Source organism: Gavia stellata, chromosome 17, assembly GCF_030936135.1.
Source record: "Gavia stellata isolate bGavSte3 chromosome 17, bGavSte3.hap2, whole genome shotgun sequence".
Taxonomy (NCBI): Eukaryota; Metazoa; Chordata; class Aves; order Gaviiformes; family Gaviidae; genus Gavia; species Gavia stellata.
Genome location: NC_082610.1, coordinates 5,109,389 through 5,129,535, shown reverse-complemented (window position 1 = coordinate 5,129,535; position 20,147 = coordinate 5,109,389). Strand labels below are relative to the sequence as shown.

Here is a 20,147-nt window from a genome sequence, read left to right as displayed (position 1 = left end):
TTTCAAAATATTGATACTGTTTATACAGCACTCTGGTTACAAAAGCATTTTAGGTCACAGCCTGTAAATACAGTTTTTGACAAGCGTCAGCTATATTAAATCTTCCATTATCCGTGCCTGAGTGTGTGAATATGTTGCATCCCTTCCAACAGTAACGCTGGTATGGTCTGAGAATGCTGCGACCACTTATCTCGGTAGTGATATTGGTGTCAAAAGTAGATTCCAACGTGCTTAAAAAATCCAAAGGCATTTGATTGAATGTAGACTGCTATATGGAACCTTAAAAATGGGACAGCTACACCATGAGATTGCAGGTGATGTGTATAGATTGCAAGCCTACACTCTGAACACCTGCAGATTAGTTGCAGCTAATTTAGTTGCAGCTAATCCATAGCTGCAACTTCTTTTACGCACGTTAACTCCCCTTTTCCTTTCCTGCTCAGCTAACATAGTGTCCTTTCTTTTTTTATTGTGGATATTTGTTAAAATAAGCAGCATGGTACTGTTCACGATGCAAATTTGCGTACATGCCGCAAAAGCTATGTATCCTGCGGTTACAGTAATTAAATCATAATACAGTGTCACATTAATTGAAACTTGAAAAGAAAAATAGCATTGGGAGTTCATCTTTGCAAGACCTGCCTCAGTTTTAGATTCAATGCCAAAGCACAAAGTGTTCCCCCAAAGAACTCATTTAGGGCTGCGGTCCGTAGGGTACCAAGCACTACGTAGGACCCCGACCTCGTTAGGGGACAAACAGCTTATTCTCCCAAGCCTCCCCTTCAAGACTGAAAAGATCCGAGTCTCAGAATGTTTAAATGTAACAACAGTCTTTGTTTATTTAAAGCATATTTTAACTACTGCTGAAGATTCATAAATGCTGCTTTACAAAGAAAAAGCAGTTATATACATGGATGACTAATAATATTAGAAAAAATCGTTTGTCCAAAGATTGGTCAGGAATTCAAGCTATGCACTTTATCAAGTGGGTCAAGCGCGGTTCACCTGCTTATTTAAACAAAATATTCCACATGGGGGAGAGGGGTGTAATGCACTGAAGTTGTTCAGGAGTAAAACGAAGTAACATTTTAAACTGCAACCTATAGTCAAACATCACCTAACACGTTTAACAAGCACTGATTATTGGCCACCTCTGATTCTATATACAACCCGCCACCACCAATTCATTACTCATCATACATCCCAATAAACACTGAACAGAGTTCAAAATCTGTGCTTTAAAGACAAAAAAGTACAAGATCAGTATCTTCCACTGTCAGCGTTAATCATTTTTCAAGAACGCAACCCAGCCACTTCTAAGAGATGGAAAGTAAGAGCACAATGATTTCCATTTTCTTACAAACAAAGTCATGCCATTACCTGTGAGAGACCTGGGTTCCCCGTAAACTGGACATAGTTTCCTCTAAGTTCTGTCGAAGATCGGCAATGTTTTTCACAGTTCGTAACCGCCGAGTTTCTGGATCCTCTCCTACAGGGAGAATAAACCATTAGAAAGGATAAGGCAGGAAACAGCACAGAACTGAGCTGTTACCTCTGCCCGATCGGTCCCAAAGGCATTTTTTCTGTCTTTCTGTTATTTAACACTCTAAACTGATTAGGATGCAGATACCAGTCTCCTATGGCAGGCACCTGCCATTGCCGCAGCCGGACTGAGAATGAGCTCTGTACTGTTAACTTTATTTCACTGGCTGCCTTTGCACCAGATGTTTCTGTATCGCCGTTTCCCCATATGACCCAATTTAAATCCCAGTTAACTTTCAACCTCATTAGACGATATACTCCATCAATACAACCCTCTCCATCTCATATACTGACACAATTAACATCAACCCAACACAACCAATTTCTCCAATGCTGTATTTTCACTAGACCTTCTTTTTCCCATTTTAAATAGATCTCATTCGACAACAACAGCTTTCCAATAATGTAAATTGTGTTGACTGGGTGCTCCACGCTGAGTGACATTGGTGCTGAGTGAGAAGAGGGTGGTGAGGCACTGGAACAGATTGCCCAGAGAAGTTGTGGATGCCCCAACCCTGGAGGCATTCAAGGTCAGGTTGGATGGGGCTTTGAGCAACCCGGTCTAGTGGAAGGTGTCCCTGCCCATGGCAGGGGACTTGGAACTAGATGATCTTTAAGGTCCCTTCCAACCCAAACTGTTCTATGATTCTGTGTTTTAGGTAAAATAGCAAAAGTTTTTTGCTTGTCCACAGCACAACACAGTTATCGATACTTAAATGTGCTACGTGACACAAAGTTGGGGGGTGACTTTTACTTTCCTCAGCACTCAGAAATCCCGTTCTTTAAACACTCTGTTCTAACACACATTTATGTCCTGTTCTTTAACTCTAAAAGTAGACTTTATATACATGAAAATAGCCCTCCTAGTGCCTCAGCATAATTTGTTCTTATAAAATTAATAATTTAAGTAGTGCCTCAGCGTAATTTATTTACTTGCTGTCAATTAAGAAATGCTTTGGTTGCTAACTCAGCTGAGCTTTATATAGTTAAACCTTCTAAAAGGTTGAAGAGAAGTGAATTTCTAGTAGTGCCAACATATTCTTCGTAAGCTGAATGCTGAAACAGAAAACCTCCAAAAAGCCGTCACAAAACTTCTGTTGGGCACAGAAGGAAATGATTTCATTCTAGAGGGTTTACAACTCACGACTAAAGAAAATACTAGAGCATGTTTAAAACTTTTCAAATTTTGTATCCGCCTTCTCTGCACAAGTGATGCATTCTTAAGCTGCCAGGATAGCGGTCATCCATGCGATTGCTAGTTTAGATGGCTATCTATATATTACATAAATCAGAAGTGTTAAGGAACAGATAAATAAGCCATACACTTTCTGTTGTTGGAACTTTCCACATTCTTTGCTTTAAACATCATGTTTCTGAAAGATGCCAGGTTGGTGGCACAGAAAAACCAAGTCACATTCTCTTGCCTGCAAAGCAGCAGTAGCACAAACTACTCATTGAGCAGTAGAGTCCCCAACTACGGGGAACCATCTCAGGAGGGGAAGAGAGATTTTAATGCTTATACAATCATTAGCCTTTCTGAGACAAACAACAATGGCTCAGGTAGTGTCCACATCAGCGATTTCTTTTTAATGGGTCTCTGCTCCCTGGGAAATAATCTCCCTGAGATACAACTCACTTAGGCCAAATGGTCAAACAATTATGATCTGGCTGGATTGGAAAGAGCTGCCTAACAAGGCCAATTCCTTGAGCCAAGGGGTCTCTGGGACAGAAAATACTTTCTACACTCATGGATCTACAAATTTTTCCAGTAAAGAACATAAAATATTTATAGGCCTTTAGCCTAACAAAGGTCACAGTGCTCTTTTACAGATCATTTCTCTTAGAGACATGAAGGCAAACAGTAGATAACTTCTTAAGAGAACACACATGAGATTAGGTAAACCGATTTCTATTGAGATCACTCTTACGCCTAAATTGATACAGAATTTTTACTTAAATGACATTAAATCGCTTAAATGATACTTAAAAGAAAGACATTGGATAGTGCCACTAGAACTTAATTATTAAATGACTTAGCTCTTCATGAATAGTACCATTAATCCATTCAGCTTCCAGTTTTCCCTTCCTGTACTCTTTTTTCTTTTATATGTGCTTTTAAATTAAAAGCATCAATAGCTGCTATGTAGGGAGAGAAGAAATTTGTCCCTCATTTTGTCTAATTTATTTGGGTTGAGGGACCATTTTGGTTTGTTTGCTCCTTCTCCCCTAAGACCCCTTTTTGGACTGCTGCTGTCCGTGGGGTTTGGCCGCACACAGCTGGGTTTTGCATCTCCATTGTTCGAGGTTGTCAGCTGTCTTCCATTTTTGGATCCCAAACCTTACATATTCTACTTGAATAATAGCTTGTATTTACATAACATCTGTCATTAAAGACTAAAGACCTTTTGTGATCTATAAACACTTCTCAGTTTACAGGCTGAAATACATCTAGGCTAGGCAATATGATGATTAAGAGGTAATACTGAAAAAGTGTAAGCAGTTGGACGCTCTGCATTTCTTCCTTTGAACTCATATTTAATATGAACTATCATATTTAAATATGAACCCAAAAATGTTCTCAAGGATTTTATCCCTCATGCCATTTATTTGCCTTTAAATATTTAATCCGCCTATATATAAATCATACAGGCAGATGTGCTCATTTATAGATTCCTGCAGTCCTTTTCCTCACCAACGACTCTGCCTCTTGCCTTTCCCATCAGCATACATGCACACAGGTATAAACGCAGCGTTGAGAGAATACGTAACGCAGTACGAAATTAATCCAATTGTGAAACTTTTAGCCACGTGATTTTTCCAAGCCGGACAATCAGTTTCAAAACTCGCATTAAACTGGAGGACACCAAGACTAAGTAGATGAAAAAACCTGGGATACTCTACTGATGAGATATACTGCAATAGTACTCAATAAGCAAAGTCACAGACGTTGCTGAAATTGGAATAGGAGGAGACATGACTGTGACTTCGAAAACACATTTTAGATCTTTAATAGAATATGGTTGGTAAAAATTGCTTTGTTATATTGACAAGCTTAAAAATTATTGCTAATTCTCATCTACTTCTTACAACAGCAGGAATGCTAGATAAACATATGAAATACTTTCTAATTTAGACTGCTAGTATTCTAATCACAATCATTTTCAGCTTCTGTATGCTGGACACAGTAAACTAACTGGATTTTGGTCTCCTATTGCCGCAAAAACCACGCCTCAAATTGATCAGATTCATGTGAGTGAATACTGAGATGCCTCCAAACCTATAAATGAACCAAAACGTCAAGGAAATGAACTTCATCTCTTCTGCAAGCTCTGAAGCAAAGTTTTGAAAAGTAAAAAATAAAGTTTGGGAATACTTAACAGCCTAATTCTAAAAGGTGCTGCACATCTAGAAAAACATTAAGTACTCAAAATTCCTAATTATTTCAAGAAATTGGGGGGCACACGATTACGTAGAACTTGAGCATCCAGTATTCAGATTATTAACACCCGGTTTCCGTTGCTGAAGAGCTTAAAGAAATATCCTAACTAATAAGAAATAAAGCATTAGGAATAAAAACAAACCAAATCCTCCCTAAAGAGGGAGCTCCTGACTTCAAACTTGCTTTAGCCCATTCTTATTTAACCAGACCACAGGCAGTAAGTCGTGTTGCAAGACGTACCTGAGAGGTCTTCAAGAGCAGGCTGTCCAGTTTTGACATAAAGAGCAGAATCCATGCTGACCCCTCCTGTGCTGGCCTCGGCTGTTACGTTCCCTTCGGTGTCTGTCTGCGATCTGGAAGGCAAAACAAAAGAGAGATGTGCAGTCACCCTCCATCAAAAATATCTCAAGTATAACAACTAGACAATTGCACCCGCCATCAGCCGCTCTGTCCCTCTCTCCAGAATAGACCAGCAGACTGATTTTACATAATTCATTAGTCCCATGTTGAACTATGTCCTAGAAATGGGAACAAGCACTCAGCTGTAAAGAATAAAAAATTCATAGTCAAAGATAGGCTTCACGGCTCTTCAGACAGGGGCTTAAGACACTTGGATTTCCACCTAAATTTTAATTATCAATAACATCAGTTGTTGGGGCTAATCTGATCCTCCCTAATAAGGTCTGTATTGCATAAATATAAAGCAGGTAGGGTGCGATGGCATGCTACACTCCTGCTAATTTCCCTTCAATAACTAGCAATGTCACTCATTTGTATTCTAAAATAAACAACTGGGTAAAACCAACTTCAAACTCCAATTTATTGTCTGACATTGTGGCTGTGAGTTAATGAAAGGTGATGTCATAAGAATCTATTGTCAGATTTGAGTAATATCTCTCGACTCATTTCATTTTACTAGTTGCACTGTGTTTTGCTCATAGAGCCACGTCAACAAGCGGCTGGAGGTTCTCCTGCCCAAAGGGTGAGCGCTGTGCGAAAGTGAAGATGCAGCAGGGAATTACTATCGCAGTGAATGAATGACTGAATTTTTCCCAACTGGTTCCTTTTCTCTTGACCGCATCCCAGAGAGACACCTGGCATTTTATTCCGTACACACACGGAGAACACTCGAGGGGTCAGAAGACTCAAGGGTCACTTTTCCCATTTTACATTCCTACATAGGCCTTTAGCATCCCTCTCCTTCAGGTTCATTCCATTTACATTCACTTTTATTTTAAAAATGGGGCTAACCATTTCTTACGCTACATCTGCCGAGAGACCAAAGGCAAAAATGCATATAGTAGAAACGAAAAAAATGATGGGAAAGGGCGGCAAAGATGACCAAAGGTTATGAACAGCATCTCTACAAGTAAAAACTACACAGCCTAGGACACCTTAGCCTAGAAGAGACACATCTTAAGGGAGGGAAGGATACGATAGAGGTCTCTCAAATCATGAGCAGCAAGATGATGATGAGGACCGAGCAACCGCTTGCATTCCCTTCCTATGAAAGACTTAAGCGGTGTCAAAAAAAACCTCGGAGATAGCTGTCAAAACCTAAAATCCCACCATCTGACTGAGGAATTTCTTGCGTCATGGTCAGGCTGGGGAGCGTGTCCTTAGGAAGCTTTGTTATTGATTTCCCTCTTGTTACTCTTTCCTACGTATCCTCTACTGCTATCGTCAAACAGAAGATGCTGGACTAGGTGGAGGTTAGTTGTGACCCCATATGGCTGCTCTTTTGTTTATCTCATTCAGGGTTAATGCACAGAACAGCAGGCTTTGTGCCTGGCCTTACCTATACTAAGGGATTTTTATTTTTATTTTGTTTAACATTTCCCATCACTGCTTATAGTGAGGCAGCTCCACCACTGTTAGCCACACTGAAGAGAACGAGCGTGTGTGTGTCATAAATTAGTGTTGCTACAACTTTTAAAGCTACGATGCATACAACAAACTTAATCCACACGATACAAAACCAGGTAGGAGCAGTACCTGGTCAAGAAGGTGTTGGCATTCTCATCTTAACTGTTAGCAAGGTTGCATACAACATTTATTCACCCTCCTATCCATCACAACTTCTTACACATCTTAGTCTGACGGCCTTCACCAAGAGTTTTCGTGTAGATGTATAAACTGTCTACTCTCTGAAGCAAGAAACTTTTACGTGATGTGGCATTCATCTTGCTGCCTCACCCCTCTGAAAGAGTGTCCAAAATGAATCTTCCTACCTAAGCGCCATGTTCAAAACAGTCCGCTGGAGAAGTTCACCGTACCTGTACATGAAGGGAGCTACCGTGGCAGTGTTCGGGTGGCTGTATTGCTGTTGGGGATGAGGTAGCTGAACACTCACAGTGTTGCTCCCTGTGGTGTGTGTCGTCGCGGCGGGTCCGTTGACAGCTTGGCTGCTGCTGCTGCTGTTGAGGCCTCCTACGCCTTTTCCTTCTGAAGAGGCGAGGCTGGACGAGGAGCTGGAATGTCTGCTGTCCAGCTGAGACTTCTGATGAGAGAGCCCCGAGCCGGCTTTCCCGCTGCGGCTTCTCTCGCCTTCCTTTGCAGGAACGGGGGCACTTGAGGATTTCCCTGTGGTGTTCTTCATTCCTGGTTTTGGTATTCCACTGTGCGAAGGGGCAGAGGCCTCCTTCTTGGCACTATTCAGCTTTCCTCCTTTAGGGATAAAGCTTGCGATCTTGGAGGACTTTTTTGGCATCTCTGTTGTTGCTAGTGCTGTCTGTTCTTCTTTTGGTTCCTCTTTCAGGTCCAGCTTTTCAGTGATAGATGTTCTCTTTGCAACGTCTTTGCTTTTATCCTTTTCTTTCTCTTTCTGTTTCTCTTTATCTTTCTCATTACCCTTTGGAGAACTTTTCTTATTAGTTAGCGCCCGGCTAAAAGTCCTTTGTGCAATTCCCTTGAGTGCAATTTTGGGACTACTGGACATTGATCCCGGATTAATGACATTCTGATTCGCGGCATCAATTTCTTCGCTCTCCTCAAAGCTGAGAAGCGTCTCTAGCTTTTCACAACTGTTGTCCCGAGACCCCGGACACTCAAGCGTTGTCCCTCCTGCTTTGGAGCCTCCTTTGCTATTGAAGAGTTTTAATTTCTCGAGCATGGATTTTTGACCGTTGGGAGTTGTTTTGGCGATTTCCGAGGGCGGCTTTGGAGGCTCCGACACGGGCTGCTTTACGGATAACATGGAAGACGTAGCCGTGTGCTTAGCACTAAGGGACTTGCTGCGCCAAGGTTTAATAGCAGAGCTGGGCTGAGGGATGGCTGATGAGTTATTGCAACTAACGGTACTGCTGCAGCTTTGAACAGAGGATGAGACATTTTCATTCATTCCTGTGGGCTGGGAGGCTGTACTGTCTGCAGGCTCTGGAAAAAGACACAAAAAACAACCCAAAAAACCAACACAGTAGTACCTGCTGTTATAGGTAGTCTGAGATTCTTTCTGTAATAAAACATTAGGAACTTTACACTAGTAACACTAAGAAGATAGACACACATCACCATTTTCAACATCAGTATCATTTCAAGAAAATAAAAGCCAGCAGAACAGCAACGAGCTCCTACTATGTAATTTACATTTACTTGCTGTTTCAAGGAAAAGAAATAATAATCTCCTACAATTCAAGCCAAAATGCGTTTTGCAATGTGCCCTCCCTTATTAACTTCATAAGACTTTTTCATTAGCAAAAACACAGTGCTATTTTCTAACTAAGGGTTCCCTCTGCTTTTGGCAAAATATTTGCTGTCCAAGTTCGATTCTTAGAGAAACCTCACGCATACAAAAAAAAAAAATGCAAGAGTAAGGAAAAAATTAAAACTGAAGTCCTTTCAGTCATCGGGGGGGGGTGTGTGTGTGTGTGTGAGATCTTCATATGCAAAAGGTAGAAAAAACCTCCACGTACAAATATAAAACCAATTGTGTCCTTATGCAATGAGCCTAAAATTAAGTATTACCACAAATCTTAATCCAGCTGTAAAAGAAACCAGCGGCAGTAACTGCACAGCCCTCCTCCCTCAGAGAAAGCAAATCTGTTATTTAGTTAGCTCCTTTTAATGTTACTTGTTCTTGTTAAGAAATTAGTTCAGAGCTTAGAGAGCTTGAAAAATCACACTCACCTACCAGCGGCCACTTCTCCTCTGAAGTTTCTCTTTGCAGAGTTTCCTTTCTGGAGACGTTACTCTCTCAATTATCACAAATATGTTTTCTGTTAAACTGCTCATGTTTCCAATTAACTTTTGTCATCTATGTCTGTTCGCCTGCCCAGCAGCCTGCTGGGGATTAACGGCTCTTACCTATTTTTCCCTGCCCTCTAGCAATAAAGTAAACTGTGTATAGAGCTGCGTTTTTTTAATTCAAAAATCAACAGCGGTTGAGAGCGTGCGTTTTCGGCAGCAGGAGCAGCCCTGTGAATTCAGCCCTGTAAATCATGTGCCGCTGCAACCACACAGGGACTGTTTTACTTCACTTTCAGCTGCTCAGTGAAGATACGGCTCTGTTAACCTCCCTCCTCTGATCCAAACCAGATCTACTAACGATTTGAAGCACATACATCTTCCTGACTTAGCGCAGAATCGGGTTTCTAAGAGTATTAGAGACTCCTTAATAATAAACTCAGTCATTTCACGTGGTTACGGACAAAGCGGGATAGCAGGAATTAACGATACTTTAAAAAACATTCCCGAAGTCAGAAGATTTCCAGGACTCTGTCATTAACCAGTAACTATTATACCGGCCGGTTTTGCTAGTCCTTTTCCTATGGCAAACTACCCACACGGAGATGGAAGGAAGCAAGAGCCGGATTACAGACACAAAAAGGAATCACACTTCTTTTAAGCTAGTGCCAGGCTGCTGACTTCCAGGGCACGACTCCTGTTTTACTCCCGTACAGAAGGAAAATCAAGCCACCAAATGTCCCCAACAGCACTGCCACCTGGTCCTCTAGCTGCCCTGCTCAAGCCTGCTAAATCCAATCCCATGGGCTAAGGAGAACTAGGACGTGATAGCGTAGGAGTGGCAGTGACTCCCAGCGCAAGGGAGAGCAGCGCCCCGCCATCCCAGCGCCCCGCCGCAGGCAGGAGAGGGGAAGGAAGGTCACGACTACTTGAGAAGCTGTTGGAACTGTTATTCCCTCTGCTTTCAAAAGCCGTGCGCCATTGCTTTTGCCTTCATGCCTCTTACCACACACCGCTGCTTTGTTATTATTTTTATTTCCTGAGTCCTCCCACCCATCAAAACCCACTTCCCATCGCGACGCTGCACCATGCTCCTTCGGCAAACCCGGGACAAGCAAGCCTTTGTCTCAGCCTGCCTTCCACAGAACACAGAAAGCTCCTCAAAACTCCCAACTGTGCATCATTTACAATTAATTTGTTTAGCTTCTTTTGAAAGAAAAATAATTACCCATCTCAGTATCGGAATGCTTCTACAGAAATCAGAGATTCACAGTACTTTCAACACTAAGTTCCCAATCCAAATGCGTTCTGGCCTACAAAAACAAATGCTAAAAGAAATTCAGCTCAAAGCATACCCATAAATCATCAGAGCTGTCTGCGATTCATGAACACGCCTAGGATGAATTTACAACTGGCTCCAGGGATGAACCTCATGTACTAATCAATACGGGCAGGGAACCCTTTACTTCCTCAGAAAAACTGAGTTGCAAGGAGGAACGGGACTGGGACAATATAAGGGTGACAAACTCAAAATTACTGGTAAGGGAGATGCATCTACAAAGTAGTGCTTATTGCTTTACGTACATATAGGCAAGGCCATAGGAAGTGGGGGAAGAGCTGGTTGCACGCTCAGGCAGTACACCATAGGCAGCAACACAAACCCAGCGCGGAGCGAAATGCTCTTCAGCCGCAGCACGCAGCCAACTCAACAGACTTGGAAAAGAAATCTGCGTTCTTCTCAAAAAACCCCTTGATGGCAGTTTGAAAAAAATACAGGCAACGTGCCTATCGGTACGAACAAAGCCATCCTGCATTCGCCTCAACTCGGAGCCTCCGCAGAGTCCTCGCGTGGGCTGCGACCCGCAGGCTGAGGCACGCACCCGAGGCACGCGCTGCCCGAGTCCCAGGCTGCGGTCCGTAACCTCGCTGTAAAGTCTGACTCCGTCTCAAACACTAGCTTAGCTGTTAACACGCTGCAGATCAGCTGTGGGAGCAGAAACCAGAGGCAACCCACATCAAAACAGGCTTCCTACAAGCTCTACAATGTTTTCCTGGAAGCGAATGGAAGGTGTCGGTTCATTTGGGATGGCAACTTCATCCTAACAGCCTGGATGAGTGCTCCAGTCCATGGACTTTTGGGGGAAAGGCTTTGCTTGGATCAAGTGAAATGGCATTTCTTCTTCCAAATCCAAAAGCATTTCTCAAAATTTATTTCCCAACAAAATCCAGAACTTTTTCATTTCTCCTTCCTTTGAATGTTTTCAGGATTTTTAAATTTTTTTTAAATTTTTAGAAATTCTGTTTGGTCACTGAACAAAATACATTTTTTTCCCCAGTTTGTTTGTTTTTAAACACAGCGTTCGCTTTGTCCCCAACTCCCCCTCATACACCCTCCTGTTTGGAACGTAACTGTGCTTCTGTTGCCAGTGGCGTAGGATGAGTGCAGCGGAACTCCATTTACAGAGCTGTTCCTCAATTTACAGACACGTCACGGAAATCAGAATTAGGACAACAATACTGTGACTGTAACCTTTAAAAAAAATGAACATATGGGGATGTTAATGTAATTTTCAGAGTCTCTACCTAACATTTTCCAGGAAGCAAAGTCTGTGAATGTTGGATGCTACACATCCAATATCAATGAAAAATACTTAGAAACTCTTAAGTATACATGTTAAGCAGCAACACTTTGGGAAAAGAAAGAGATTTTCTTGCACAAGTACAGTGGGTTTTGATTCCTGCTCAGGTCAAATACAGTGAAATACTGGAAATTCAAAGTCCTCATGTTTTTGTTACATTGCCCCGTGCAAAGTTAATGGAAGAAATAAAATTTCCACCATAAAACACACGCATGAAAAAAGGCCTCAGCTTCAGAAAAGTTCTGTCCTTTTAAGATTCTCTGTTTCTTTCTTACAAACAAGTCTGCTGGCTCTTTTACTCCTCAGACCAGTCTTGGTAAACGAAAGGGGTTCTGCTGCCAGAATGTAGAATCAAATGCTAGGTTTCCTAATGAAGCAGTAACATCAATACGAGGATAACACATCAGCATGCAAAGGGGAAAGTTTTATTCAGCGTAGCATAGGCCCTTCTTTCATGAAAAGGAGAGTAGGTTTCATGCATTCGATTAATAAGCTTATTATTTCCCATGTGTTCCTTTGTAAGGGAGATATTTTCTTTCTTCAGCAACCTGCATTAACTAAAACTGACTATAAAAGAAATGTTTTCAAACCCAAGCTACAGTCTACAATAAATAATGATCGCTTTCCTCTTTTCAAAGTCAAATCTTGGCCTGAAATCTATTTTGTTCCTAGCGTTCCTGTTAAAAAAGATGTTGGTGGTCTAGTTCCAATGCCAATACGCACTGTAGCATGGGTAAATCTGATTTCAGCTGCTCCTGCAAAGTCTTAACTGCATCTGCAAACCTACCATTTGTGATGAAAAAAAAAGAAAAAAAAAGAGTCTGAAGGCTTATGATTTAATTCTTCCACTGAAGTCTTTGAGAGCTTACGTTATAATAAGGTCACGAGAAAATATATGCAATTTCCCATCATTTGTCATGTTCACTCTAAGCAAGTGGACTTTGATTTGCTATAACTGAAAACTTTCAAAAACAACCATTATAAGCATGAAAGGCAACACAAAGACAAAGGATGTTCTCATAGTTACTTCTCCTTAGGAGGGTCAAGAACTTAACAGCATTTTTATTCATTTTAGAACGAACAAGCTGTCATTTTTTATTTCACAGCTTGGGAAAAATAAGAAGTTCTCATGAGGAGAAATATCTTTTAGTCCAGCCCATAGATTAGATAACCGAGTTAAAAGCAAATCCACAACCAAATTCTAATTTAGGAAGTAAAAGCAGATCTGCTCTATGACATTACAGTGTCAGAACTGCAGAAACCACTGCGGCAGTTTCCTCATTTCCCATCTAGAGGAATAACTGGTGAGTCTTGACCCTTCCCATCCACCCACCAGAAGACTCTCCTTCAAAGTACTACAAATAAGGGTCCTACGGAGAAAAGCTTTTTAGCTGAGCTATTCTCTTCTTCAGTAATGATTTATCATGCTCAGCAAACCCCCGAAGTATGGAAATGTCTGTGTTTCTGCCAGGAGCTGACTATAAAAATCACAATCTTTCCATAATCCAAACCACAAGCAGGTAGAGCAGAACGTTCCCAATAAGAGCAACCTGGCACACGGCCCTTCTGCAAAATAAGCACAACTCTTCTGGCCCACAGAAGTTTCTATTTTGATTGTAACGCTGTTGACCAGAGAGAACTACAGCTAGGTGGAAGGGACCGGCTGATTCACCGGCTCCGGGCGGACAAGAGGCATGGCCTCCACTCGCAAGATGACTGAAGCTTTGTGTTGTCTCTTCTACTCCAGACCACAACAAGAAGGAACAAAAATGGTTTCTTAAAGCAGAGATTGCCAGATAAGGAAATGCTGCATAACCTGAGGAAATTCCGGATAGAAAACATTTTGCTTTGCTGAGGACAAAAACTTCACCAAGCTGAGCAGAATTGGTTCCTTCAACTTCTGTCCACCAGCTTTCCCTTTAGGGGTGATTTAATTTATCGTAACACCAGACAAAAAATTACCTTTACTCCTCGATATTTTTCTATCCTTCCATCATAATTCTTCAAGCTCAGTGTTGTAAACTCTGTAGCTTCAATGGCAGTTCCATGTATTCACAGAAATACGTTGTACCTCTGAAAACCCATACTGAAGCCCATGGATATGTCACTATCTCAACCTCCACATTTCTGTCAAGTCCCCTTCGTTCACACAGAGCTCCATCATATGAAACAACAGTTCTGCTGTTGACTGGTTTACATCGCCAAGCCTCAGCGTTTTTGCTGAGGTGAAGGGAAATAAAACTGGAGCACAGGCGATCCTTTCCTCATTGTCTTGACATAACTGACTAAGACACTTGAATTCCTTGTTGTTTTTGTTTAGTTACTGTAAAATTCAAAATGCTGTCCACATGACTGCCCAAGAAAGAGGCTGGAGGGACCTCTATCGACCACATACCGGTTAGATGATCATAAAAATAATGAAACCAAGTTTACCGTGCCATTCAACACAGGTAACACTCTCCATTTAATACTAGACAAATACTGTTCTTGTACATTACTCTCCATTTTCTTCTTCTTATTTGTACAATCAAATCCCCCAAGATTTCTTGTAACAAAGTTATTCAAAAGTATTAATGAATTCCAGGCAGGGAGCTGTTACAGAGTCTTTCATTAGACTTTATACATAGCTGGAGTGGACAACATGTACACATAGCAGCCTTGGTCTAGCACATGTCTCCTACAGGTAGGTTATACGAAATATGCCATATACACATCGGTGGTCTCAGAACTGCACTTAGGAATATTGTCCATTGGCCTATTTTGATTATTAGTAGCGGCTGCAATCTGGGCTTGGAATGACCGCGGAAGCAGAAATGGAGGCAGATTTTTCACAGAGAAGGGATTGGCAATATGAAAAAATACCTAAGGAAACTCGCACTGATCAGTCAATATGCCAAGCTAAAATACTTTTTAACTCAGAAATGTCTTCCTCTGCTCCGTGAGAAGTCATACAACTGTTCAGCTGTAAAGTGGCAAATACCAATGCACTCTCAAACATGGATAATCTAAGTTTAAACAGAGGAGTCGAACCAAACCATATAGAAATACCAATACTTTACCATCATCTATATTTACACCTATATATGAACTTAAATATGCAGAAATCGATTACATTTCCAGATCAAAACCAGCTGACACACATATTACTTTTTATACTGGGGTCTTCTTTGTTTCCTCTCTCTGGGCAATGAAACTACTCTACAATCTGCAGCAGCAGATAGTGCAGGTAACGATCTACTATTCACGACAGTAACGAAGGGCTTGGCCATGGCTTTATGCTCATCAGCCGCTTCAGAGGTGGCGGCAGTTCTCTGGCGCCAGTCACAGATTCTTTAGGTATGTTTGGTTCTGGGCGAGGAACAGGCAAAAGGCTCACTAGAGAAGCCACAAATGAAAGGGACTGGAAAGGCTGGATGATGCTTTTCCCCACGGAGAGGCAGCTTCTACAGGTGTGGTCGAAGAAACATGCGGCACTTACAGAAATCCGGGATGTAGCATCACTGCTGTTTGCTTTCCTATGATTTAATAGTGAACTTGCGTTTCCATGGCTGTTCTTCTGGCACAATTCACCCAGCAATAAATTTACCAGAAATTGTAAATATTTATTTTAAAAGGAAACATCTAGGAACTGTAAAGGCTGCGAAAGGCTGGGCCAGCTCTTCAGCTGGTATAAATTAACGTGGTTCCACTGTCTCCAATGCAGCTATGCAGATGTGCACTGGGCAAGAAGCTGCTGCTCAAGGTTACATTTTACTTCAAAGCTCAGGATTTTTATCCTCATGAAGTGCACAGTTAAGAACATGTCATTGGCTAATTTTTTAAGGTTTGTTTTTTTTTTTTTTTTTCAAAAACTTTATTTAAATACCGTCTTGGCTTGTTTTAGATATTCCTAAAGCTTATACCAACTATGGCAAAGTTCTGTGGTCTTGTAAAGCTCCGCTTCAGCCACGATTAAGCCTTCAGCCAGCCTTTGTTTAGGACATCTTTTCAAATACCAAATTCAGCCAGTTGAACAGTTGTAAAATTAAGCACGAATATGATTTACTGCATACTCGTATCTTGTCCTAGAAACGTGCCATACTGCTTGTTATATTCTGACAGTCTTTAAGCTGTTTTATGGGCACACACTCAATATAAATATGTCACTAAAGATTCACTAAGATGAGCCAACCTTTCCAAAAAATGTATTTGATTAGAAAAGTGAAAGGATGCAAGCAATACCCCAGGAGATATATATGTATAGAGAGAGATATATATCAATTGCTCGAAGGTAAGTATTTTGTTTGACACTAATGACTCTCATGAGAGATTCACCTTATGACATAAGCCAGTAACCTTATGTTTGGGCAATATAGAGGCATTAATACTTTTGGTAAACTGGAGTAATAGACTGAGTCAGTAAGATTACATTCATTGAAGTTGACTGAAAAGTTCTGTGCTTAGAAAGGAAAAATTTAGATTTAGATTTTTAAATCCATTCTAAGAACTGGGTTTAAAATCATGACATTTGCAGAGTACATGATGTATTTATAGAATTGCATCTGTAAATAACCAGGGGAGTCTTTTAGCCTAAATCTAAAGTGTCAAACAATCAGCTGTGCAGCAGTACTGCAGAAAAGAAATAGGAGTTACAGTAGACCACAACTGCACGCCTTTGTAACGTGACACTAAGGAAAACTAACGTCATTTAGGAATGCATTATGAGTATCATATATAAGACAGAGAACGTAATTATTCCATCCTACTCAGCGCTAGAGTAAGGCATCAGGTGGAGCACTGCGTCCAACCCCAGTCCCCCTCTAAAAGAGACTGACAGACTGGAAAGAGGCCAGAAGAGATCATCAGGACATACAAGATATTCATCATGAAGAACCTATGAGAAGAAGGTTGAAATAGTAGAGATCGTTTAGCCTAGAAGAGAGAAGACTGAGGGGAGACATTGTAAGCCTTCAAATACATGAAGACATGTTATAAACAGGACAGAGATCAGGGAAGAGCAACAACGTGCTTAATTTTTAGCTAGCTTTAAGACCAAATGGACACTGGAAGGGATACAACTAAGGAGATCGTCAAGTCCCTGTTATGAGACATTTCAGAACAGACTAGCAAACACCTCTCCGGTGTAGGTAGAGTTGATTTTGCTTCGGAGTTGGAGGACAGACTCCCCTGGTTATTTACAGATGCAATTCTATAAATACATCATGTACTCTGCAAATGTCATGATTTTAAACCCAGTTCTTAGAATGGATTTAAAACCAGAAGGCATACCTACACCACAGAGTTATGACTCAAATTTGTGTAAGGATATCAGAGGTAGTTTTAGACTAAGGGACAAATGAAAACCTAGGGATTCTCCCAGGAAGAAAATACAAACCAACCCACCAAGTTCTCAGGGTATTTTTCAGGTTATCGCACACTCCTTTGTTTCTCTCCCTGTTTTCATTTTTTCTCTTGCCACATCAAATTCATGATCACTGTACTATACTCAAGGCAAAACAAATCATACTGAACATTTGGTAAATACCTTCAATGCAAGTTACATTTAGAAAACTGGATAGGGTTATTCCAGCATCTGCTTTTTGGGAGTGCATACAGCAGCACGATAGAAAATACCAACTACTCTGGTTATGAATTTGTTGAGACAAATGATGTAAACTTATTTTATCGTCAGTCTGACTTACAGGGAAAACCCTCAGTCAGTAAGAGCAGAGAGCAGCTCTTGACCGCCAGCACAGGTGAGCACAGAGGCAGCATCCTAAACACTAAGCAGAATATGCTGGTTGCTTCATACCTGACCTAGGTGAAACACTTGTACATTTTTCAAGGGTGGAATGCCTGAATTTGTTAAATTACCATTTTCTCATTTTGTTGAGCCAATCACATTTATTTCCCAGCGAAAATCGGAAAGCGTGGGTAAATCGGTTTCAAACTTCACGGACTTACGCCTCTTAAAAAAAATAAAACTTTTTCCACTTTTGCAGTCCTTTTAATCTTAGTGACTTTTGCACAGTCTTATCAAGTCAACACTTTGAAAGTAAACATTAGATTCATTCAATCTTCTAAAGAAAGAGAAACCTAAAAAGAAAACTAGAAATGAGATGGATATAGAACAGGAGTGAAAGGAACTGCTCCACAAAGTCAAACGAAGGAAATTTTTTCTAAATCTATACTGATGCAATTTTCAGTCATGAAGAAAGTTATAACTGCCAGAAAAAATACAATAAAATAAAAACAATCCTTAACTTACGGCTCTCTGCTGCATGAGTCAACTGTTTCATTCTACAAAATCACTTCGCAGCTTTCTGACATCCATACACTGTTCATGGATAAGGAAAGGAATCTTTCCATTTCAGGAACTCCACTTATTTCTGCTAGTCTCTAGTGAACTGTTAAATCTTTCTGCTGCTCTTGGTTTCAAAAGCCTTCCTCACCCCACCGCTCCCTCACCCTCTCTCAGCAGGCTGGCAGAGCTGGGCTCAGCGCTAGTCCACTGGCACGGTTAAAACCAGTTCCAGTTTGTACAAAAAGGGTCAATGCCTTTTCAGTATCAACTGAAGTACATCAGAGTCCTCAGTCGGAAGCCATGGCAGCGTACTGCCTATAAAGGACATGGGTTGAGATACCAGGCTTAATTTCACGTTTCTGTCTTATTTAGCAGCGCGCCCGTGCGCCACTGGCTGCTGCAGCGACCAGTTCAACAGGGAGGAGTGTAAAAACAGCGAGTCCTCCCAGTCACAGCTTAACTTTGCGGGTTTGCATTAACTCTCTCTTCTATAAGATACCACGCACCTGACTACTTCAGGACTATTTAGTCTTTGATTAGTAAGAGATGTCACCCAAAATGCTAAGACTTATTATAACAACTGTTATATACACACATGTATGTATAATTATTAATTTTACATATATACTATAACAACTGTTATAATACGTTGTTATATTGTGGGTAGCTTCTGTGAGCTACCAACACTACAACAACTTTTTAAACAGACCAGAACAACATCACAAGTGGTTTTCAGATTGGTTTACAGAAAGTGTCCCCACTGGGCTCTCCGAAAAGCGCCCTTTGTTACTTCAAGATAGCTTCTGAACATGAGAGTAATCCACCACAGACCTTGACGAACCTCAGAAACTGGAGTTACTTCAGCACAACGCCAATAACAGAACTTTCCTCAATGCTTAAAAACCAAGAAGCTGAAGAGCACAGGCTCTGCAGTAAGCCACCAAATCGAGAGGTCCTGCTTCTAACTCTTCTTACTGAGCCAAGCAACCCTGCCTAGTAAATCCTCTTGCCTGATTACTCAAATGGACAAAACCACAGAGGACAACTGCTATTTTAGACCCAAAGAGATTGATCTACCAACACTGGAGCGTTATTATTTTCTCCTACAGTTGGATGAAAATTTTATAAGGTGGTTATGAGCTGTAGAGACAAATCGAGCCGGTATGAATTGGGGACAATAAGATTGGTTTATTTAAACTTTTTTCTTCTGGAGGACAATAGTCAGTTGAAACAAGTTCACATCAGCCCACGTTGGTCATTAACACGCCCCGCGCTGAAACGTTCACACCATAGCTGACAACTTGATCATCACCAAATAGAAAGAGCTAGTGATTTTGTTTGCTTTAAATGTAACACTTGTTATCCTGATTATCTCAGCCATTAAATATCGAAAGGAATGGCTTTTTCTTTGGCCAGGAGAAGGGGAAGATGAGGCAGCACTGAGCGCTGGAATAGGCTGGCGATATATATAGCTTCCACTTGGAAGAGACTGAGTGCCATTCAGCCGTCCCAGTAACCTTCTGCCAGCCCTGAGTCAAGCTGGCTCAATACCACCCAAACCGAATCCGACGTCTCGGCTCCCCTGCCGTAGCTGTCACAATAACTATCCCTGTACCTGCAACCAGAAAAAGCCTTCGTAGAAGCCGTTCTGGCTTCTACGCTGAATGCTACTATAAACAGGTAAAAAAAATGAAATGTTAACTCTCTAACAGGATTTTCTATCACGCTTTACAAGTCTCAGAGCTCTTTTTTCACTACTTTTTTTTTTTTAATTCTTACACTATGATTTGGCACAAAGGCAAAAGCCTGGGGTTTGTCTCTGTTTAATATTATTAATTTATTTGGAGTGGAAAAACTGCATGAGGTTAAACAGCACATAAGTGTTCCAGTGAGGAAGCTCATGCAACATCACTTGACCATCCTGTATGCAGTAAAGGAGCCAAACACAGTCATTCAGAACATCAAATATTTCATCTGATTTGATGTGCAGCCATGGAAAAGGGCTTGCCTCCATTTTCATGTGCTTAAACGAAAGATTTTTCATTTAAGAAAACTACTAGGA

At 41.1% G+C, this 20,147-nt stretch overlaps 1 protein-coding gene across 3 annotated transcripts in view; it reads right to left on the bottom strand.

Moving 5' to 3' along the window:
- Window positions 1-20,147, bottom strand: part of NAV2 (neuron navigator 2) — a 230,251-nt gene that overhangs the window by 101,586 nt on the left and 108,518 nt on the right. For all 3 annotated transcript variants that reach the window (XM_059825934.1, XM_059825936.1, XM_059825935.1), the window contains 3 exons: window positions 7,258-8,356; window positions 5,222-5,334; window positions 1,381-1,489 (listed from right to left, as the gene is read on the bottom strand). In XM_059825934.1, coding sequence (XP_059681917.1) covers window positions 1,381-1,489; window positions 5,222-5,334; window positions 7,258-8,356 — 1,321 coding nt within the window. The remainder of the gene's footprint in view (window positions 1-1,380; window positions 1,490-5,221; window positions 5,335-7,257; window positions 8,357-20,147) is intronic.